A 24,456-nucleotide genomic window follows, 5' to 3' on the forward strand; every position below is an offset into this window, starting at 1 on the left:
CAATTTGCCTCACTTTTATTGTGCTCAGTGTGATAGGGCTGTTAGATTTGCGGTTATATGATGCACCTATTGGTGTTTGAGGATGTAATCCTACCTTGGGGTCCTGGTCGACCCCCAGAGCCTGGTTCTCCTCTTTCACCCTTTGAACCATCAAAACCTGGCCGGCCATTCAATCCTGCAGAACCAACCCGACCCTTTGGCCCTAATATTTGCATAAAAGTGCAATATTATAGTTGAAATGCCACATTTGATAAATTTAATATGCAGTACTTTCAAACATTCAGTTACCTGGCACTCCAGGACGTCCAGGGAATCCTTTATCTCCTTGTATACCAGGAAGCCTACAGGGTAGTGGTGTTCCTGTTGACATTCATATTAATTTCAGTAACATATAAAAACAGATGCTGATGGCCCATTTCACAAGCATATGCTAAAACTAATTCTAATAAATTCTATAATGTTTTCTGCTTTGAAAAACAAAAACTAAAGATGAGTGTTTGTGTTAATTGTTAGTTAAACTTGTTAAAAGAATTAGGTTTAGTGAGTGTAGAAAAAGGAAAGGTGAAAAGGCATTGTATGCTGGACCCTAAATAACACAAAGGGTCACTTTTTTTCATGGTGGTTGGAAAAATACCACTGAAAAATGACACTTATTACTAATAGAGGCCTTTTCAGCAATATTGTTCAAAAGCAGCAATTTCAGTCTCTTATATACAGTTGAAGTCAGAATTATTAGCCCCCCCCCCCGAATTATTAACCCTACTGTTTTCCCAAATTTCTGTTTAACGGAGAGCAGATTTTTTTTCCAACACATTTCTAAACATAATAGTTTTAGTAACTCATTTCTAATAACCGATTTATTTTATCATTGCCATGATGACAGCACATAATACTTGACTAGATATTTTTCAAGCTAATTCTATACAGCTTAAAGTGACATTTAAAGGCTTAACTATGTTTATTAGGTTAACTAGGCAGGCAAGGGTAATTAGGCAAGTTATTGTATAACGATGGTTTGTTCTGTAGACTATCGAAAATAAAAACAGCATAAAGGGGCTAAAAATTTTGAACTTAAAATGGTTCTTAAAAAATAAAAACTGCTTTTATTCTAGCCAAAATAAAACAAATAAGACTTTCTCCAGAAAAAAAATATTATCAGACATACTGTGAAAATGTCATAATTTGGGAAATTTTTAAAAAAGAAAAAAAATTCAAAGGGCGGGCTAGTAATTCTGACTTCAACTGTACATTGAATGGATACAAAATCCAGTGTGAGTTTGTAATTTAAGCTTTCAGATAAATATGTTTTATTTAATACTTTTTCTGTCTACTTTTGGGGTCAAAAGGGCATCAATTTGTGGATGTCAAATAGACGTCAAGGTATTGACATCAAAACGATTAGCATTTTTGATGTATTTAATTTGACATGTTTTTTAATGTTGTTTTGACATCAAGATCCCCGCTAAGTTATCAAGACTTTACCTTAGGAAATATTGGAAGGAAATTAGGTAATTGTTAAGAAGAGATGGGGTTTATGAATCCCTCTAGGTGTACAACAGTTTCTGTTGTAACAATGCATTGCTGCATTGTCTTCTAATATAAGTGAATGTTTAGAGATTTTAAGTAAGGGGTATGCCAAAATATGCTCTGTGGTAATGTGGTACAGTATGTTCTAGCTGAGCAAGGTTAATTAGTATAAGCACTAATGTAGAGCTGGTAATGTGAATTTAAGTAATACACATCTGATGAAGGCATAGTAGGGCTGGGCAATAAATTTGGTATCGGTATGTACAGTATTGACCAAACTTGATTGCCAATATCGATTAAAAAAATGTTTGGTATAATATTTGGCTATGAAGTGCTATAGTTTTATTAAAATGTGGCTGCTGAGCACACGCCTTGGAAGCAATGCCAATAAGCTTAGGGTGTAAGTTTGTCATTTCCAATAGAGGCACCCAACTTGCACGACAAGCATATGTTGTGCCAGCGGCGCACACGTGACATGCGTGAATTTTCCAGTCACACCTAGTTGAAAACATTTCAACCTTTCAGAATGCTGCGAGCGCACAGCGATTCATATAAGTAGAACTAATCAATCTGCTTCACATGTTGTATAGAATTTACAAGTTTTAGTAACGGCAGACTAATTACCTTAGAAAAACACAGCAAACCCAAATACTACAGTGCTTTTTACTTTTCTCCATAAACTTGTATCACAGCTGCAGCAATGGTTTGTCCGTTTGTCATCCTCTGAGAAAACGCTTGATGGTCGCCTAGTTACAGAAAGACGGCAGCAAGTGCATTGAAAATAGTGATAGAAACCACGCACTTGTCACTTCAGGCCACAATAAAAACACATGCGAAAACGAGTGAAACGTGATATTGTAATAATTTTTTTTTGCAATACCGCCCAGCCCTAGTGCAAGGATTTTTAAAATAGATTTTTTTCTTTGCATTCATCAACAAAACTTAACCCCACATTTCCACCAGCATTTTAGTATAGTAAAACTAATGGCATGCACAACATTTGTTAAACGACTGGCAATGAAAGGCTGTTACATGTGACAACTACTGCTTTTCCAGAATGGCTAACTCATTTAGACATCTCAAGTTATAGAGAAGTCATTATGAATGTAAAATTTGCTCAGAATTAGTGGACGCTTCAGTTAAGTTGCCTGATACAAACAGGTCAGTGGAAATTTGTCATTTATTTTTTACTGGCTGCAGCTTCGAGGTTCGCATCTCACCTCCCTCTTCCAATGAGGCATCAATAAGCCCCGCCTGCCTACAGCTGTCACCTAGTCAAACAACATGCAAGGGCAAGAGAGATTGCAAGAGAAGCTGTCAATCAATCGGTTGATTAATCAGTTCATTCGGGTAGCATCAACAAGAAATCAAAAGCATAAGCGTGAACATGATCGTATCATTAAAATGCTCATTCAAATATTCCAGCACATTCGGTTAAAGCAGTGCAAATTAAGAAATCAAAAGGAGAACGTGTGCATGGGTGTGTCAAAGCCATTCCATCGACACGAGAGAGAGAGATGGAGAGCATGCAGAGAAGTGAAAGGATCCAGTGATTCAGACATGGGTGTTAAGACTTGTTATGCTTTAATTGCATCTGCTCAATTTCTCTCTGAATGGAATGGCTTGCAAAGAGGTCAAAAAGTTCTGTTTGCACAGGCAATATGCAAAGATTCATTTGCACACTCATTCACACTCACAAACGTTCGAAACCTTGACAAGATAAATTAAAATATAGCAACATCTAAATTGTAGCTTTTTCAACCAAGCTCATCATACACTAGTCAGCGTACATTAAATATTAATATTCTTCAACAAACTGATATCTGAATATATCCCAGCAATCTAACTGAAAGGCAATCTAAATAAACTGTGAGGAAATGTTATCGCTTGCTTCACAGATGTAAACATATTCATCAAAATTAATGAATGTATAAAATAATGTCATATAAGTTACCATAAACATTGGCTAAGCGTCTTTTTACTTACCTTTAGAACCTGGAGGTCCAGGTGGACCAGGAAGACCATTGAATCCAGGTTCACCTTGCATTCCTTTGAACCCAGCTACACCTGGATAGCCAATACCAGGTTCGCCACTGGCACCTGGGCGACCTTTGGACCCTGGAATACCAGGAAAACCTTTATCTCCAGTCAAGCCAAAACCAGGTTCCCCCTGTAGAAAAAAAAAATAGAAATTGAGATCTCATTGGGTGAAAGTTACACTACAATCAGAAAACGAGGACAACATCTCCTTTGGCAGTAACAATAGAGCTTCTGAAAGACAAAAATTAGGAAAAGGGAACATGTTCTCACTGGTAAACCTGGTTGTCCAGGAAAGCCAGGTGATCCATCCCTTCCAGGGCTGTTGCTGAATCCAAGTGGCCCAGGAGGACCCTGCTGTCCCAAATCACCCTTTTGTCCTTTGCCTTGAGGGAAGAAAGCGTTACCCTTCTCCCCTTTACGTCCATTAAAACCTCTGTCACCGCGACGACCCTACAACAAACCAAGACTTGATCAGGTGATTGTGGAATTTACTTGGAAACTTCATTTTTTTCTTAAGACAACCTAGGATTAAATCCACAGAATACAGTACTGTAAATACAAACTTGTAACATTTTAAAACTTACACTGTTTAACTTTCACTACCATGTTCCAACCTTTCAATTTAATTTTATTCAATGTTTTCACTCCCAAAAGCTCAGAGCTTTGACACACTGAAGCTACTCACTGAAGATTACTCACTGAAGCTAAGCAGGGCTGAGCCTGGTCAGTACCTGGATGGGAGACCACTAGGGAACACTAGGTTGCTGTTGGAAGTGGTGTTAGTGAGGCCAGCAGGGGGCGCTCAACCTGTGGTCTATGTGAGTCCTAATGCCCCAGTAAAAGTGAAGGGGACACTACACTGTCAGTGGGTGCCGTCTTTTGGATGAGACGTTAAACCAAGGTCCTGACTCTCTGTGGTCATTAAAAATCCCATGGCACTTCTCGTGAAAGAGCAGGGGTGTAATCCCAGTGTCCTGACCAAAGTCCCTCTATCGGCCCTTACGATCATGGCCTCCCAATCATCCCCTTCCACCGAATTGGCTCTATCACTGTCTCTCCACTCCACCAATAGCTAATGTGTGGTGAGCGCACTGGCGCCGTTGTCCTGTGGCTGCTGTCGCCTCATCCAAGTGGATGTTGCACACTGGTGTTGGTGTGGAGAGAACCCCCCTCATGATTGTGAAGCGCTTTGGGTGTATGGCCATACACAATAAATGCGCTATATAAAAAATGCACATTACATTACATTACATTTCTTCCAAGCACTTACTTGAGGGCCCTGTGGTCCAGGAAGCCCTTGGTAGCCATTGTCACCAATTTCTCCCTTCAAACCATTGAGTCCTATGAATCCTGGGAATCCTGGAGGCCCTGGAGGGCCCTGTGCACCAATCGTTCCTCCACCCAAACAGTTGCAGTCACCATTTTCTCCTAAAAGTGCAAAGGGTTAAGTAGGAAAGTACAAAAAAGTAATTTAACATTTAAAAATTAAACACAACACTTCTCATTTCAGTTCTATGACATAGTTCTTTACCCTTAAACCCTTTAATGCCTTGGCTTCCAAAAGGTCCTCTTGGACCAGGCTGTCCAGGAAACCCAGGCAGTGGAGTGACGATGAAGTTTGCTAAAAAAAATTAAATAAGGAGCAACCATCAGCTTAAATCATGATATACATTTGTATCTAAAGATAAGTCATATAGCACTATAAAGAGTAAACTGGTTCTGTTGCTGCAAAGATGTTTTTTTCTCTGATGTATAGCTCTTTATTCTTGCATCTCATGTTTAAATACATTATCACTGCATCCAGAATCGCATACTTCCATACTATATAGTACGTTAAAAACAGAATGCCAGCCAAGTAGTGTGTAGCAATGTAACTCAAACTGGCAGGTCACGTGAACATGACAAAAAAAAACTGATGTAGTACCTCTGAATTCCAATAATACAACTCACAATCATCCAGTATAAAATGTACATTTCGGCCAAGTAGTACGTTTAAATTCAAATGCAGCACTTACTGAATAGTAGGCGATTTCGGACGCAGCCTTTAAACAGTAGTTATGCTAATTACTTTCTTTATTTCCTATTTACACCTGGGGATACTCATCTCGAGGCCTCTAAAGATTGTGCAGCGCTATTGATGCGATCTAAGACATGTAAAGAATAGATGCCAGGGTATCCATAATTCTAGACCAGGCCGTATTCTGAGCCGATGCTTTGGTGGTCATGGAAAAAAGGAGAGCATAAGACTGATTCCTAAAAGACCAAAGTGACAGACTAGTATTCATATTGATCCCGGCGGCCAGCCTGACCACCCGCCGCTGATTTACTTGAACCTGCAGTTCTCTACGATGGACGTCCAGCGTTCTCCAGCCTCCAGCTCCTACACTGCAGCTCTGCACAGGAAGTTTGGCCAGATGAAAAATGGTCGTGCCCATCTGAACCTGGTTTCCCTTGAGGTTTTTCGCTTCACTTTTGTCGATTGGTGAAGTCTGTTCCTTGCCACTGGTTTGCTTGGTTTATGACTTGTGAAGCTGCGCATCGATGGATTTTCTCTTCAGTGTTTGGACTTTCAGTAGTGAAAATTAAACCACACTGACATAAACTAAGCTTCAACTCTGAAAACTAGACTGACACAGTTTTAATTTTCTAGAACTTCGATGTTAAGCTGCTTTGACACAATCTACATTGTAAAAGCGCTACAGAAATAACGAATTGAATTGCATATTTAAACTTATTTAACCCATAAAGCCCGGTCAAAGATCTAGTCCTGACAAAAACTGGAACACAAGAACTAGCAGTGTTGTCACCTCACGTCTGGACAAAAAAGCTGCATGTAAACACAAGAAATGGACAACAGCCATTTAAACGATAATGTACATTCTGCACATGAGAGTGGATGTAACTTTCTATATCTGCAGGTGGCAGTAATCTGTATTGTGATTCCACAAACATATATTTAATAATCTGATAATCACATAATTTGCAAATATTTAAGAAATGTGACAAAATCATTACCAGACTCTTTGTGTTTCGTTTTGACTTGCATTGTTTGCTTAGTTTGGTCACTTCAATTTTGCACCCTTCCTCTGATTCATAACCTAACAGCCAATCAAAGTGCTATTCAATCTCTCTCTGATGTAAGCCTGAAGAAAGGCAACATGTGGAACACAGCAAACTAGCATGACAGGCATTCACCGATGACCTGCAAGCTGTCCAATGGCCGATTGTCTGCTTTGTGTATAGACAGTACAACAGTACTTTATTTGTGTTTATGAAGTTTTTTTTCTCCAAATAATGCACTACAAACTCTGCAATTACACACTATGTATTGATGCACTATGCACTCAATTATCTAGTGCAGGGGTTGGTAGGTTTGGTCCTATAGAGCCTCAGTCCTGTTCCAACCTAAAAAAGCTTATTAATGTCTGATTGTGACAAGAAAGCTACAGGCAGTTGAGTTATCAACAGTGACTATGTTTACAGGGACATCAGTCATTTGCCTTAATCTGAATTAGATAATAATATGATTAAGTGAGTTGCTTGTTGAATGTTCCTTTCATGATCCTGTTTTACATGTTATAGCTCATATTTCGATTAACGTCATTGCGTGACCACGTTATAAACATTTCCCCCGGAGTTTCATTGAGGAACATCTCATGCATGCCCACATGACAAATGAGATATTGGATGTGACTATGAACTGCAGGAAGAGTGTTGTTTTTATGGAGTTTGATACCACACGCAGAATGGGAGAAAAACCTTTGCATTTTGCAGTGTATGTGTCTTTGGTCCTTCACTAACTCGGTAGGTACAGAGAATAGTGTCAGCTGTGTATGTGTATGGACTATCCTATCACAAAAGGTGGTGAAAAAAGTCCTACATGAATAACCATGTTAATAGTTTATTGCCTTGTTTACTGTAAATTAAATTAATTAATAATTGCTGTTTACATGGCAGATCTTAATTACGTTTAGTCAGAGTAATTATTAATCGTATTAAAATCGGATTATTGGTGTCTATGTAAATGTACTCATTGTTTAAAACTAGAATAAACTAGTGCAAAACTGTCGCTTTCCAAGACTGAATTTCCATACTCCTGGTCTACTGTTTGTACTTTATTATTAGGGAATTTTAGATCCCACAAGCCCCATCACTTTTTATTCTCAGAATTTTCAGTGTGAACACACTACTTTGCACTTTTTATACTTAAAATAGTTTAGACACACCCTTTCGTTTTGACTTGAATAAAAGCATGGAAAATGACCCATGGCTTGAAATAAACAGAAACCTGAAAGGTCTTCTGCAATAGCAATATGACTGAAAACTTCGAATGCACAAGCTCTAATCTGATCAACTAATAAACGAAGAGTGCAATGCAGCGGTTCAGCGGATTACAGAGAAAATTAAGGCTGATAAGCTTTTATCTTTTTGACAGCTTATATAGATGTCTTCATTTGCAAAAGCTCACATGAAGTGCCTGGTGGTCCAGGTAGGCCAGGTGGTCCAGAAAGGCCCTGACTTCCTGGAAGGCCTTCAGAACCATAGGAATCTCGACCTGGGTTTCCTCTTTGTCCTTTGGGTCCACGACTACCGGGGAATCCAGGGGCACCTGGACGACCTGAATAGATAAGCAAAATTCATACAGTTATGTTATATTCAGGGCCAGATTAGCATTAGGGCTAGGTGGGGCTAAACAAAAGTTTCATTCAAACAGTATCGATATTAACGTGTAGTAAGAGGCGGAGTCAAGCTGTATAATGGACTCATGACTGAACTGCTGTCTCGTCCATGCACCCATGCAACCCTGCTCTCTTATATCCGGTCATATTGACACAAAAAACTGTCTAAAAACTATAGGTGCCAGGTAACTGCTATGAATTTGTATATCTATGCTTAGGGACAGTTCATCACACAGAATGTGTTCTGCTTTTCCAGGGCGCTACTTTTCTATTTTTCAATGTAAATGTGTTTGATGGCATCTTGTATCTTTTAAAGCACTGTGCATATGAGTGCTGCATTTTTTAGATGCTATGTTAGGTTAAAATATCGTCAACTTTCACACGCAATGCAGCAGAGGCTGGGTCAGTTGGCATTTCTGTGTGGAGTTTGCATGTTCTCACCGTGTTTGTGTGGGTTTCCACCGGCTGCTCCGGTTTACCCCAAGGTCCAAAGACATGCGCTATAGGTGAACTGAATAAACTAAATTGGCTGCAGAGTATGTGCGTGTGAATGTGTGTATGGGTATTTCCCAGTGATGGGTTGCAGCTGGAAGGCATCGGCTGTGTAAACCATTTGTTAGATAAGTTGATAGCTCATTCCACTGCGGCAACCCCTAATAAATAAAGGGACTAAGCCGAATGAAAATGAATGAATTAATGAAGTATTTCACAAGTGCTGTTTAACAGAGATATTTGTTCAAAGCAAAATTTTAATAACTAATTTCTAGTAACTATATTCTTTTTTCTTTGCCGTGATGACAGATTAAATTATTTAGTTTGACTAGACAAGTTAGATGAGTTGATAAGGCAAGTCACTGAACAACAGTGGTCTACCAATCAAGAAAACAAAATTCTTCAACTATGGGCACTTTTAGCCTTGTAAAGTTGAGTAAAAAAAACTTGTTCAAAATTAACGTAACATATATAGCCTCATAAGTTTAAACAATTTGCCTAGTTTTAAGATCTGTAAGAGGACAAACTTAGGTAAGAAGAGAAACATTTTTTCTATCGTGAACTGAACAAATGTCAATTCCAGCAGATCTCAATATAGAGCTTATTTCAAATTATGGCAGTCAATTAACCAATCTTTCCACAATATATATATATATATATATATATATATATATATATATATATATATATATATATATATATATATATATATATATATATATATATATATATATATTATATATATTAATTTGTCAATGAAATAAATTAGTTGTATGCTGAATTGTACACCTGTCACACTTAAAAAATTTATATTAATTTGGTTAAGAGCTTATTAGAAAATAAATAAACTGAATTTGTTTATTAAATAGAGCATGAACTTATACATTGTGAAAACACTTTTACTGTGTGATGAGAACTTTTTAATTATTTTTTAAAAAATGTGTGTGGTGATGGAAATGACAGTGGTGGAAATGACATTTCAACAGGTTATTGTGAAAAAAATAGCTTCACCGATTAGCTTTGAATTGATACTAGCCTTTCATGTCTACAAAACACTTGTATTTACCTTCATTTTGTTTAGTTTTTAGAAACATCTTGATTTTTCTTCAAGTTTTGTTAATAAAAATTTAAATTCCCTCCATCTTGAAGATGTTCCCAGATGGCACTATTCGTTTTCTTAGAAAACACCTCAATAATCTTTCATACAAACTTTTTAAAGCAATATTACAGTGTTGTGGTGGAAATGACACGGAAACTGTGTGGCTGTCACGATTACTAGTGATCGTACTTCATAAGATAGCTGGATCTCACTCACAATAACTTATGGACTACAAATCCACCATTTCTGGACTACATTTTCATACATGCACTCCGCTCACACTCACACATGCTTCCTCAACTAGACTGATTACACTCGCACCACCTGAAGATTGTCAGAGACTGATTACACACACTATATAAGCAGCACACTCACTCATTCCCTTTGCCGAGTCTTGTTCATCTGCCTAGTGACATTACAACGCGTTTCCTAGTCTTGTTTTCCTGTGTTTAGACCTTAGCCTTGTTAACCGTTTGTCCTAGTCTGCCGCTTACCTTACGACCTCTCGCCTGTTATATTAACTATGATTCTGGACTGCCTTTGTACATCTGTTTGCACCCGTGTTGACCATTGCTTGCCTGACTTCGAATAAACCTGCAAGTGGATCCAAACTCCAGTTGTCTGTGTTACAGCAGCAACTATATTTTGTATAAAAATAATATTGATAATAGTCTCACATTTATAACTATAAAATATTTAAATGATTTCACCAGTGCTTCATTAAGATACATTAATAGATACCAGACAAATAATATTTTAAAATGTTTAAAACTCTGTGTGCGACAAGGTGAAAACAGTAATTTTGACACCTAAAAGGATGTTGAATAATATGAAAAAATATATAATAGAAAGGTAGTAAATTTTTTTTTAAAGTAGCCTTTATTGTTAGTTTGACAAAGAAAAATGAATTTGATATATTTTTTGGATATATGATCAAATGATATAAAAGTGCCCGTAGTAAAAAACTTACCCATATATATATATATATATATATATATATATATATATATATATATATATATATATATATATATATATATATTCCTTCCAAATTAAAATAAATAAGACTTCATTTAGAAAAAAAATATAAAAGGAAATTCTGTGAAAATGATAAAGATTCTTGCTCAGTTAAACATCACTTGGCAAATAATTGAAAATAATTACAATTTCAATAATTTATTTTTCATTTTGTCTTCAACTTTCCATTAATCAACACAAGATGATGCCAGTATAATTAGCTTAGTCACCTCCCCTCACTCTTGTCTAGGTTCTATCCCAGTCACAACTTTAGGTTGGAGAGAAAATCCGAGCTCAGAGATCTCCTTTTGGAACAGCATGATAAACAAACAAACCTGCCAATATCTGAATACATCAATAAGTGAACTCAGGAAATCCTCCTCCTCAGCAGTAGCATGACTTGAGTCATAAAGCATTCAAATGTAAAAGCACGTCTATTACCTGTGAAAAAAGCAGGTGGTCCAGGAGCACCAGGTTGACCAGGAAGCCCTCCATAACCAGTATCCCCAGGAAACCCTGGATATCCAGGAAAGCCACGATCACCTTTAGAACCTAGAAACAAGTTAATTAAATGATCACTGAAATCTACACCTGAAAAATAACTTAAGTTAGTGCATCTTAGATTGAATAAAAATCACAAAAAAGCAACATTGGAGCCTGACATATCAGCAATTGCTTATACCTTTAATTCCAAATACCGGAGAATCCACAATTGGCCCAGGAGGACCTGGATCTCCTATGTCGCCCTAAACATGCATATTTAAAAAATGGTGTTATTTACTAAATTTCTGTTTATGATCAACTGTGCGTTTTTCTCATTCTGCGTTCTCACTTTTGGGCCATTTAAACCTGGTTGGCCAGGAAATCCCTCACTCCCAGTGAAGCCCTACAGATGAAACAGGAGATGGTTGGTGTACAAGGATATAGAAAAAAAAACAGTTTGGAGTAAAGCATTTTATATCTTACTTTTCTCCCAGGAAGTCCAGGAGGACCGTTGAGACCAGGGGGACCCTGCCAGTTTGAATTACACATGAGAAGAAATTATAAGTGAAAAATGTGTATTTTATTTTCAAATACGTACTGAATCAAACGCACACATGAAATCTAGGACTTTTTTAGGATCTGCATAAAACAACAAATAACAAGTTAAGCCCAGATGAAAACAACCAAACAAAGATAAAAAAAAATGAAATAAGCACTGTTTCTTGGTTTTCGGTAAAATCTAACAATATTGGAGTACAGAAATTTAATTATCAAATCTAAAATAACTCATCTTCATTTTATAAACAAAATTAATCTTTGTAAACGCACCAAAACCTTTTAAAAAATATTTTCAATTCGCTTTGAATCCTACAATCATAGGCCCTAAAACACATCCAAGTAAAAATCTTTCACATTGTTAAGCCCGGGGCAGATCACACGACTTTGTCGCGATTTCATCAGCACAATTTCCTTGATGTAGGGTGTTGTGAGGATTCGTAAATGACAAATGGGCGTCGTGACACAAGATTCAATCTTTACTTCTCCTATAATGTGGCATAGTTCACGACAACCGAGACCATGCCTGTGACGCCTCTAGGGTTGTAACAATATACCGGTATGACGGTCTACCACGATTTGAACGTGCACGATTATCATACCATGAACAATTGCATATCAACGGTTTTAACCCTTAAAGACCGAGACAGCCGCCCGCGGCTAAAAATAAGTATAGCTCTTAAATATTTAATAACTTTTGATCCGCTGATCCGATTCATACAATTCAAAGATTGGCATAAAGAAGAGAATCTCAGCTTTCCAGTGCTGTATGACATACATTCCAGTGCTGTATGACATGACATTCGCGGACTTTCAGAGGCTCCGGAATCAGTGCGGTTACGTCATCAAAATTTGACAACGCTGATTTGACAAAGAAACGCTCGTCACTGTGTCTCCGGACAAACCAGACATGATACATTGATGCACTGTCCCTCCTCCATGCCCAGATTGGTTCAAACTCGCTATATCACAACCAATAAGCATAGGTTTCGCTTTTGTTTGTGGACCAAACAATGAGCTTTTTGAACAACACGGAATGAGAGATAGGCTGTACATTTATGCGCGGCTAAATAAAACGCAAAAAAAAAAAAAGTTTTGCATGAAATTATTCTCATACTAAGTACTTTTGCATGCACAGCAGCACAGAAACATGGCAAAACAGTGACACAGCAAAGACGAACTGCTGCTCTTGCTGTTTTCAAAAGACGCAAATGAAGGTGCAGCTGTTTGTCTGCATTCCAGACAACCATATCCAAATCCATATCCACAGACAACCATATCCATGCTAGCACATAAAACCTAAGGATGTTCCATATTGAATCTAGTGTCGTTATGTAACTATTTATAGTATAGTAAATATTTATATCTATTTTTTTACTGAGGATTTGCACCATGTTTATTTGGACTTTGACACATTATTTATTATTTTCTTATTTTTTTATTTGTTCATTATACAAGTGGACACATTCTCTCACTCTCTCACTCATTCTCTCACCACTAGACTGAAAAAAACAACGCTTTAAATACATGTTTACAGCCATAAACTTGGTATTGCACTTTTGGTCTCCCATTTATCCTGCTTATAAGGAAGGACAGTTTAAGTTTATTTTTGTCTAATCTTAAAAGACCTTGCTTGTTTATTCCTTCTAATTTAATTTATTAAAATGGGAGATTTTTCAGTTTATTTTTATAAAAGACTTCTAGAGTTCTATTAAAATGGTTCTTTCAAAAGTTTGTTGAAATAAAACCTTTGTTCAGTCAGAAAACGTGTTCTTATTCTTTTCAGGGTCTTTGCTATGAGAATTACTATTTAATACCGTATACCGCGAAACCGTCAAACCGTGGTATTGTTTTAGACGGTTATCATACCGTAAAAAATTCATACCGTTACAACCCTAGACGCCTCATGACACCACTGCAGAAAGTCTAGCTTCAAGAGTTCACACTTAGCTCATGATTTATACATAGCTTGTTTGGCATGCTGTTCCGAGAGAGAGACCTAAGCTCAAAGGATCCTCGAGCCCAGGGCTCCCCCCCTTTTGCAGGGCGAGTGGAGATTGAGCTCAGGTCTATCTCAAACTCCCCCGCTGCTGAGGCCAAGGCGAACTTCCTGAGAGTAATACATTATAAAAAAAAGGTTTAGGCTTATTTTATCTTTAATATAGAGCACATTTGGATGGTGGGAGGAAACCGGTGAACCCGGGGAAAACCCACGCGGACACGGGGAGAACATGCAAACTCCACACAGAAATGCCAGATGGCTCAACGAGGACCCAACACCATTGGTATTCTTGCTGTGAGGCAACAGTGCTAGTCATTCTGGATAAAGGAGGAAGAAGGGAAGGAGGGGGGTTTCTTCCAGACAAAGATAGTTGTGGAAAGGAAATGAGGATATATATATAGTGATTTGCAATCCTTTGATTGGCGGATCATAATTAGCTGATGTGGACCAGCTGGGTCAATCATGAGCACATGCTCCTCTCGAAATTAGTTTAAAATTAAACTTCACATGTTTAATTTTTTTCTCATTCTTCACGACAAGTTCTGTCACGTGGGTGACACTGGGCAATAGGAGCACATCATTTCTAGGTTTTCTATTTACTTATGGGTTGGTCACGGGTGTATAAGATCAATCATTGGTTATGCAAACTTTACCTTTTATGAAATATTAAGGTGTTTTAAGCAATTTTATGCATGGCACTGTGTAGCTGAAATGCATGGCACTGCGTAGCTCGATGCTGCACTTCGCCGACAAGCGATGTGTGATCCCCTTCAGCCTTCCAACAGATTTTGTTCTTCTGAGGTAATCTGGGAACATGTTCAGTGCTGCGAATGCATTGCAAAAGCATTCCTGCTTATTCAAATTTGTCATTAGTGAAAATAGTTTAAAATAAGCTTCTCTGAAACTGTGAATATTTCACTTTAATTTTATTTAGGTTAGAATATTATTTTATTTAACAAACCAACCACATGGCAATTCGTGTTTTGGCGAACATAGCGCACTTGTTTTGAAGCACACCACCTCAGATATTATTTGTTATTGTTATTTATAGATGCAGTAACTGACCAACAAAAGATGCATTAAAATTAAGATTAAAATTATAGCACATGAAAATTGTTTCAAAGATATATTTTGTTTCAAGAAAATTATACGAATTATATTATTGTTTGTGCCGGTATACTACTCAACTATACGGGTGGATGATTTGTTTCACTCCGTGGAAAATAAGGATCTAATAAATGCATTACTGTGATTGTATCCCAAACATCTGTCATATATTTGCAATTTTTTTTGATATGTCATTATTTAAAAGATTATGTCTTGAGCATTTGATTTTTCCTTGCTGCTGCTTATGTGCTTTCATTTTCTCTGTCTCACTCGCGGCAAGTTCAGGGAAGAGATTGTTTAATAAGCAACCCAATGGAGAAAAATATATATATAGATTTCAGAGAAAATATCTTAATATTAAAAAGGAATCATAAGTTTGATCCAATTAATGTCGTAACGAATGCCTTAAATAATGTAGCTATTAGTTGTCTGCCAGCATCAGTGTTTATTGAGATTGAAATAAGATTGAGATAAGAAATATCGTTATAGCAACACTTGTGACTGCTTTGGGAAATTACACTCATTGTAGACGTCACGGATTAACCGATTGTGAAGGAACGTGTAGTCTAACACATTTGTTACCAACGACAAGTCAAGTCAATTCTATAAAAAAAATAAATAAAAAAATAAGCATTATCTGACATGGTGATTTTCGTAACCGACAATAAAAAAATTGTGTGATCTGACCGGGGCTTTAGATTACGGTTAAGATTTACAATGCCTCCGCAAATCATGTGTACTGCACAATAAAAAATGCAGGGTTCCACACAATTCATTAATGTTGTTCCAACACATATCAAGTAAACTTAAATTAAAACAATTAAGCTGTCCCAGAATAATATCAAGAAATGTGTTGTTTCAGCTCAAGTAGTTTGAACAAACAGCAAAATCTTTATCTTTTTTTTTTGAGAGGGAACTATAGTTTCTGGGTAACTATAATCCCAACATGACTGTGACAGATGCACACATTATGATAGCGATGCTTTAAGGATATATTGTGAAGCCCTGATAAGATCTGATGCAAATTTTTTTGAAACAGGACCTACCCTTCCGCCTGGCAAGCCAAGGATTCCCTTTTCTCCAACCTCGCCTGGATAACGAAATGGGTTCTACACATGGGCAACAAATGAAGAAATGTGAGCGCTAGTTTCATATAACATGTTAAACAGAAGTAATATTTGATTACTCACTACTGGTCCTTGTCTCCCAGGAAGACCTGGATTACCAGCATAGCCTTTATCACCCTTTAGGAGAAGAGAGAGAGATAGAGCAAGAGTTTGTAATTTTTAAAACACATTTTTCCATATGACTGCTCCTCAAAAAAAGATTTGCTGATTTTATATTTTTTTGTGAGAAATGTTGCATAAAACTGATTACTGGATGTGAGAAAAATGTGTAAAACAAGACCAGAAACATTATAAAATATTATGAATAAAGCATAATGATACTGCATCTCTATGGTCAAGAAAACTTACACAAGGTATACTTTATGCAGCATGCACAGGTTTCAGCTAAAGGCGTATTCCCATTTAAATGTGTGTTTTGGGCTTCAAAATGCAACAATAAATTTTAAACTTTAATTACAGTATATACAGTACAGGTTATACAGTATATTTCAGCGTTGATTAATGTCACCTAAATCAGTTATAATAAAACAGGATTGAACAATGCAGGATTTTTTTTTAAGATAAATGAAAAGTTCATAATAAATGTATTTAAGCTCAAACATGGATTAACAGAATATATAGTTTTAAATATGTTGTTGGAAATAACTAATCTTTTACTGTTTATATCATAAACTTTAATTAAACATAGGTGTGTTAAAGCAGGGCTGGAACTAAACTCTGCGGGGTTGCAGCCCTCCAGGAACTAAGTTTGACACCTCTGCTGACTGAACCTAAAAAAATGCTTTTATGTTATATATTTTGCTACAAACTTTACCAAATGAATAGTCCAGATGCAAAAACCTCTAAGTGTCGTCTGAAATTTTCATCAAAAATTGTAATTTTTCTCAGCCTCCTTTGTTTTATGTTGTGTTACTTCACTTTATACAACAGTTCTGTCCGGTTCTCAAATCTGATTAGCTGATAGCCGTGCGATATTTTGCAATATCAGAGCTCCTTACCCTTTTGTATTACTCTGCCCACATAAAGCGACAGCAGATCAATAAACTCACAACAGTTTGATAAATATTGCAGCTGTTGGACGACATAATGTACTTTTGAGGCTTTTATAGGTTAGAATGTAGTAGTTTAGATTGCTATTATTGCTATATAAACTATGCAGTTCATTTATAAGGATAGTGCCTATTTTAAATATTTATAATTTCTGAGAGACAGCGCGTCGGCTGGAATTAGCATGTCGTACCAAGCAGAGCAAAGACAGTTGATGTTGTCCACAAGATGGCAACAGAGACATCATAATAAGCCCTTAGAGGATAAAATATCAATGTATTTTTCAACTACAGCTGATCAAATCATTATCAAATTGGTGAGTGACATTCTAAGATGATCTCACTCTTGTATGTTCTGTATTTACTCCATATAATTGTAGTGTATTGAGTGTAATATATGACTCGCATATCAGGAATGTATGTATTTTGTGTTTACTCTTTGAGTAACCCTGCATTACTTTTTGGTTGTCCATCTGTTTGTTTCTAATGAGTCTCCTATTTTTGTTACTGTATGCTAGTTCAGTAAAAAAAAGGAAAGAAGATATGCTGCATGTGTTTAGCGTTTTTTTTTTTTTACCTATCACAAACATGACAGTAATCTGGTAGAGTTTGCGTTGCTTTGGCTTTTTCAGGGTTAATTATTGTGATCTCCTGATTGCAACAAAGAAATAACGTGAAATCTCTGTAGACTGATGACATGTCATGCTGTTCAGCCTTATAATCTTAGAATGTGAGCAAAATCACCTGTTTTGTCATCATTTTAGACATTATGCTAGAAAATCATTTAAAGACTAGCTCTGCTGTGACGTAGGTGATGTAGTAATGGTTTCTGCTGTTTTGACGTCAGTTGCAGATGTGAATGAATGGCAGAAGAAAGTAGTTGCTCATACAAAAGGGTTTTTAGACTGTCCGTGCTTGATTTCGTTTTTTATGAACGATTATGCCATCGAACTGTTGTATAAATGCAATATCACACTTGTTGCAGTGCGATGTGGCTGTATATCATCCCTGGTAAAACACTAAGGCACGCCTCCCCCACCAGTGCCGATATACAGCCATATCGCACTGCTACTCGTGTGATATTGCTCATTTAAAGAACATAAAAAGGACTTGTTGTTTGCTATAAAGTGATGTTATTGAACCTAAACAAAGGAGCCTGGTAACAATTCAGACGACATTCAAATATTTTTTGCATCTGAACTTTAAATATAAAAGAACGATGTTTGGTGGTAAAAAGTGAAAGCAAAAATATATATATATATCCAAACACTAAAATTAATAAATGCTGGGCAAAAGACACTTCTTTTATTAGTCATATTACATGATATTACATATGTTGAAGTGAAATCTTGAAGTATATTGTAAAACTATACTTAAGTCAGGACTAGTAATTCCTCCATCTTCCAAATAAATAAATAAGACTTGGTGCAAGCACAATTTTCTGATGCTTGAAATGAGCAAAACTGGACAAAACTGTGACCATGACAAAAATAAGTTATGTTTTATGGTTGTATATTATGATATTAAGTGCATTTTTGATGAGTGAAAAAGTTTTTAGTTAATTCTGAGTTCACGATTTTGATCCAAACCAATCTGCCATCTGCGAACACTCCTATAAAAGCATTTCACACATGTGATTGAAATCACCACCCAATATGAACCTCTTATGAACACCACCCTTTACATTCACCACAGGGTACAATATAGGATGCATAAACAGAAGCTGGACGTCATCCCCCCTCCTGAACAGCAGATGAGATGATCAATATTTAAAAGGGCAATAAAATTATAGAAAAGAATTTGAGGAAGTCGCTGGTGGATGAACAGATGGCATCTACTGTCGATCCTCACAACTTTGTTTTCCTCACAAACCTGAATTCCTTTGTCTGCTTTTGGAATGCCAACAAACTCCACAACTCCATTGACCAGTGGGTGGCCTGGGTCCCCGGGCGGGCCCACGTCTCCCTGGATACGGTAACCAAGGAAGAGAGATTTTTTTTTTTACATGGGACAAGATGAGGTGTGATGGGGAGGCTGTTTTGGAGACGGTTGCGGCGGAGCATGTTGAAGAGGTTTGCATGTGGTGAGAAGTTTTTTTGGGGAAAGGGGATTAAAAAAAAGACATTAAGAGGACTGTGACCACTGCCGGAGCAGCGGGGAGATCAGGATGAGGAGTGGATGAATGGAGAATAAAGGAACTTTTGGGAATAAACCACACACAATGACTGAATGTCTGCCCACTCACTATAATCTTTATGCAGTTAACCCTTGTGTGTTGTTCAAACTGACCAAGTTGGTGGCTGTTTTTGCCCCATTGACTTCCATTATATGTTTTTTTATTGCAAAAGCATGACACCATATAATCATGCATTCTTGATTGTTGTTGGTTTTCCCTGTTGGAAATAGGTAAAATTTGAAATTTTTACTGGTGAACGATAGTTGGCAGCATTAACCCTTTAAATAGGCCTGTGCAAAAAAGTGTCTGGCTTTTATATGGAGTTCTATGGAGTAAGACAGCAAATTATAGCATGCATGCATGAATTCAATTACTATCAGGGTTCAACAATTAGGATTGTTTCTAGTGGTTCAGATTTTTACTTGCCCTGCCAAAATTTCCACTCGGCTTACCAAAAAAAAAGTGAATAACTATTTCTAACTACATATTTTAAATAATGTATCAAAAATAACGTCTGCGAAAAATGTTAATAAAAGTATAACGAGCAAAATTCAAAGTGTTATGCAAACAAAAGAGGAAATTGTGCAAGTATATTATTGTAGTTCTAAGTGATTAAACATAAGATGGCTCACTTGCCAAACTGACAGCAAATTGTGCAAATCATCACTTAATTTTGTTGTTGTGTTGTAAATGTTTGTTGTAAATTGATAAATGTCTACTTTAAAGATGTTAGAAACAGACACCTTTTTGCCTCATAATTTGGTGTTGCTGCCATGTTGCAGTCTCTCCGCTGTACTGGTTGTTACTACAGGTAGGTTAATAAAAAAAGAGAAGGTAGAATTCTAAGGCTTAAAAGGACAAACTGTTTCTTGATTCTAAGGCCCCGTTTACACTAGTGCGTTTTAGTTTTAAAACGGCGTTTTAGAATGAAAATGATCCATGTCCACACTAGCGTTTTACCCAACGTTTCTGAACAGCTCTCCGTCCACACCAAAACGACTGAAACGCAAATCACGTGACCACACACACACTCTCTGGCATGCGCTGCAGCCTACCAGATGAGAGCTTTGCTCGTCGGACTGCTCATCAAGCATATCCCGCTGGATCTAATCTCACTATATTTGTAAACGTGATATTTCATTCATCTTGTTGTTTTTATCTAACGACATATTCCCTGACTTTGGCCTTTTGAATCTATTGCTTTTTCACAGGTAACATGTTTTGGGCGAAATTTTGTTATAAATAGCCATACAGTGAAGATGACGCTCATATATGCAGCACAATGCCTCAACATTTCTGCTGTCTGTTAAGATGCTAATATCAAAATTAAAATAGTTCCTTATATCATGTTTTCATTATATTGTTGAGAAAGTGAAACAACGTAGCCAGGGTGATGTGAATGAAGTTATAAAGTACACTGTTCCCTATGAAGATTTACCCATGTCCTCGGGAGTCTGTTTTCCATATCAAATTTGCGAAGTCTGAACTTACAAGGATGCAGGAGGATGCAGAACTGAACTGTGTGTAACATTAGGCTACTTAATGTTAAGGAAAAGCCCCAATCAGATAGTAGAATGTCGGCAGCCCCGCCTTCATTTTCAGGTGTCTCCGTTTTCCCCTATCCACACTGAGACGGAGCAGCAGCGTTTCAGAATGAAAACGGCCTCTCCAGCGTTTCCAAAACACTCCGTTTTGTCGCTCGAAAACTCCGGCGTAGTGTGGACAGATGGCGTAATTGTAGCAAATCTTTTGCGTTTTAAAATGAAAACACATTAGTGTAAACGGGGCCTAAGACTGTATTTGCAAGCAATTGACAAATAGTCACAGGCAAATTAAACTTTTAAATAAACTATTGACAAGGCAGCATGGCCCAATTGGGCCAATAATAGTTCTGTCTTCTGAGCATCTCTCACGTCGGCACCGAGCAGTCCTTATTGTTGAGCCTTGCTATGCTTACTATGTTCTAACAGCCGAGCTGCTTATTTGGTTTATTTTCTCAGACATATCAAGGTATGTATGCAAAGGTCTCACTCTCTCTCTTTTGTTCTCAAAAACACACTATACTCTTAACACAATCTCATCCATAACTTTTTGATTTAGTACAATTTAGTATAATTTACTTATCCCCCAATGACGCTTGGTTTTAGGGGAAAGTTTGGTTGCCACGCCAATTCATACGAATTAGCCACTAAACTGACAAATGTAAAATAGTAACGTTTTCTTGTGAGATCAAGCTGATACTCCATATAGAAAGCTAGAAATTAAGCTTTTTTTTGCACTGCAACAGATGATCAACAGTAAAAATGACAAATTTTACCTCTTCCCAACAGAGAAAACCACCAACAATTAATCATAATTATATTGTGCCATGGCTTTGCAATCAAAAAATGTCTTTACAATAGACGTCAAAACAGCCACTAACATAACGAAAGGGTAGTAAATTTCCCCAGAGTGTATTGTTGAGGGATTTTTATTTGTTTATTTTTTTTAATTGTAAAGCATTTTACCAAAATATGTGTCAAAATAAGATTTATCATCAAAAATATATATTTTTTGCTAAAACACAGAGAAACACAGTGGCCAAATTAAGACTCAAAATCACCCCAGAGCGGATGAAAACATCCCCAACATCACACAAGGTTTACCCACCACCACCCATTATATTGTCTAATATTGTTTTTTTCTTATGCTGTTAAGGGGGTCTAAATATGTCAATTCCACTTAATAGAAAGTCAAAACATTCCAGACTTTTTTTTCTCTGGACTGATGATGTGGTTCAACACTCCTCTCTCCTCCAACATTCACCTCCCAGCCTTGCAGTGCCCCTCCCTGGGTTGGCATCACCGCTCTGTGTGTTACCTTTTCTCCTTTGTTGATAGTGCTTATTGCTGGTGCGTTAAACTGAACGGACGGATTGCCCCTGACTCCTTGTGGACCAACATCCCCCTGAGATCCACAACACAGACATTTGACATATTAAAGCCCAAGCTTTTACAAGAAAGAGTGAGAGAGAATGTTTATAAATGGAAATAAAGCAATTAGAAGAATGAGTGGAAACAATGCAAAAATTTAATTCTTTAGAAGTATTTCTATTTTTTTTCAGTAAAAAAAACAAACAAATGCAAAAAACATTTATATCTTAAGTGCATTATTCTCACTGCATTGGCAAATTTGGGTTTTTACCAAATGTAGAACATTTACCAAATTTAGCAGTTAGCTACCCACAAGAAAAAATGGTAAAAAAAAAAACATTGATTAAAAAAATAAATTAAACCTTATCCAAAAGACCCCATTTCATTGCTTGATGAATGTAGTTTTCCTCATGTTGCCTTAAATTCCAGTTGCAGCAAGACTTCATTGATGTTTGATAAGTTTCGCTTAAGCCACAGCAACAAACCTTGATTTGCTACAATATTTGTTGGTCAGTAGTCAGTTGTAAAACATCATTCTAGAGGGCATTTAAACAAAGAGTTCATGCTAAAATATAATCTACAGTTGAAGTCAGAATTGTTAGCCCCCCTGAATTATTAGACTACTTGTTTATTTTTTCCCCCAATTTCTGTTTAACGGAGAGCAGATTTTTTCAACTCATTTCTAAACATAATAGTTTTAATAACTCATTTCTAATAACTGATTTATTTTATCTTTGACATGATGACAAATATTATTTAGATATTTTTTCAAGACACTTCTATGCAGCTTAATGTGACATTTAAAGGCTTAACTAGGTTAATTAGATTAACTAGTCAAATTAGGGTAATTAGGCAAGTTATTGTATAACGATATAGATCAAATATATATATATCAAATATAGCTTAAAGGTGCTAATAATTTTGTCCCTAAAATGGTGTTTAAAAAATTAAAAACTGCTTTTGTTCTAGCCAAAATAAAACAAATAAGACTTTCTCCACAAGAAAAAATATTATCAGACATACTGTGGAAATGTCCTTGCTCTGTTAAACATCATTTGGAAAATATTTAAAAAAGAAGAAATTTTTTTTGAAGGGGGCTAATAATTCTGACTTCAACTGCATATGCTGTGTATAGATCTTGCAGAATGCTGACATGTAAGTCCGGACAACAAAACCACTTAAAAATTTATGATAACTGGTCTAGAATTGGCAAATATCATTTTTATTTAATTTGACTATTATATTAAAGTTAAACTTGGGTTTAAGGGCCTAGATCAGGGATGTCTAAACTGGCCAGTGTCCTGCTGTTTAGCTCCAACTTGCTTCAACAGTATCTATCTAGTAATATCTAGTAGAGATTGATTAGCTGGTCCAGATGTGTTGGATAAATGGAGCTAAACTCTCTAGGACACCAGCCCTTTAGGACCAAATTTGGACACCCCTGGCCTAGATTATATGTTGAACTAGTGGATGAACAGGATGCATTGCCAAGATTACGATTCAATACTTTAATATTCATAATACATTATTTATCATTCTGTTATAACAGGATCTGTCTCTGTATTAGTCTGCTATTATTTTCCTATGAAGTTGATAAGTGTTCTTTGTGTATGTGCGTGTGTTTTTCATTGGTAGAGACTAGAAGAGAGACACTTTTAGTGAGGAACAGCCAACTTAAATGGGCCTGGCGAGGAGCAGTCTTCTGAGTCCACCGGAAGATGACCTGCCCCATCGTGCTTGACTGTTCTTTCACTGCCGAGAACTCCTGAGTAAAGTTCCCAACAGTGTTATTGAACTGACCAGCCGTGTACTTGTACGGACCCCAGTTGCATTGGCGTATCAATTGCCTGAAGCTGTTGGCAGTGTTTCATGTTCTCCGCCGGTCTCAATCGATGTTGGAACAAAAGCACATGCTTGTCAGGATGGACAGCATGGCTGCGGTAACGTATATCATTCATACTGTATGGGCAACATACAGTACGCTCCAGCTGCATGCCTCAGCTCACTTGCCATGTGCTTCACTGGAGTGACACACAGTTAAAATTGTTGAATGCTGTTCACATCTCAGGGTAGCTCAACCATGCAGCCAATGGGCTGTAACAGCAGCTCATGCTCCCAGGAGAAAGGAGACTCCCCTCACAAGTGATCCATAGATGCCTAGGTGACCTACCGGCTATGGTGGTTTACACCATCA

The 24,456-nt window shown here is 37.0% G+C and overlaps 1 protein-coding gene across 4 annotated transcripts in view; it reads right to left on the minus strand.

Annotated features, from left to right (window-relative positions):
* The window catches only part of col4a6 (collagen, type IV, alpha 6), a 181,012-nt gene that overhangs the window by 28,619 nt on the left and 127,937 nt on the right, over positions 1-24,456 (minus strand). Inside the window, exons 12-27 of one of the 4 annotated variants that reach the window (XM_087261739.1) lie at positions 22,210-22,296; positions 19,047-19,139; positions 16,192-16,245; positions 16,048-16,110; positions 11,821-11,865; positions 11,687-11,740; positions 11,537-11,600; positions 11,296-11,406; positions 8,036-8,185; positions 5,099-5,188; positions 4,838-4,995; positions 3,838-4,017; positions 3,514-3,697; positions 2,748-2,798; positions 289-360; positions 95-202 (exon numbers count right to left, since the gene is read on the minus strand). In XM_087261739.1, coding sequence (XP_087117865.1) covers positions 95-202; positions 289-360; positions 2,748-2,798; positions 3,514-3,697; positions 3,838-4,017; positions 4,838-4,995; positions 5,099-5,188; positions 8,036-8,185; positions 11,296-11,406; positions 11,537-11,600; positions 11,687-11,740; positions 11,821-11,865; positions 16,048-16,110; positions 16,192-16,245; positions 19,047-19,139; positions 22,210-22,296 — 1,564 coding nt within the window. The remainder of the gene's footprint in view (positions 1-94; positions 203-288; positions 361-2,747; positions 2,799-3,513; positions 3,698-3,837; positions 4,018-4,837; positions 4,996-5,098; positions 5,189-8,035; positions 8,186-11,295; positions 11,407-11,536; positions 11,601-11,686; positions 11,741-11,820; positions 11,866-16,047; positions 16,111-16,191; positions 16,246-19,046; positions 19,140-22,209; positions 22,297-24,456) is intronic. The other 3 variants (XM_087261741.1, XM_087261740.1, XM_087261742.1) reach the window with 3 other exon arrangements.

This window comes from Danio rerio, chromosome 7 (genome assembly GCF_052040795.2).
Source record: "Danio rerio strain M-AB ecotype USA chromosome 7, GRCz13ab, whole genome shotgun sequence".
NCBI lineage: Eukaryota > Metazoa > Chordata > Actinopteri > Cypriniformes > Danionidae > Danio > Danio rerio.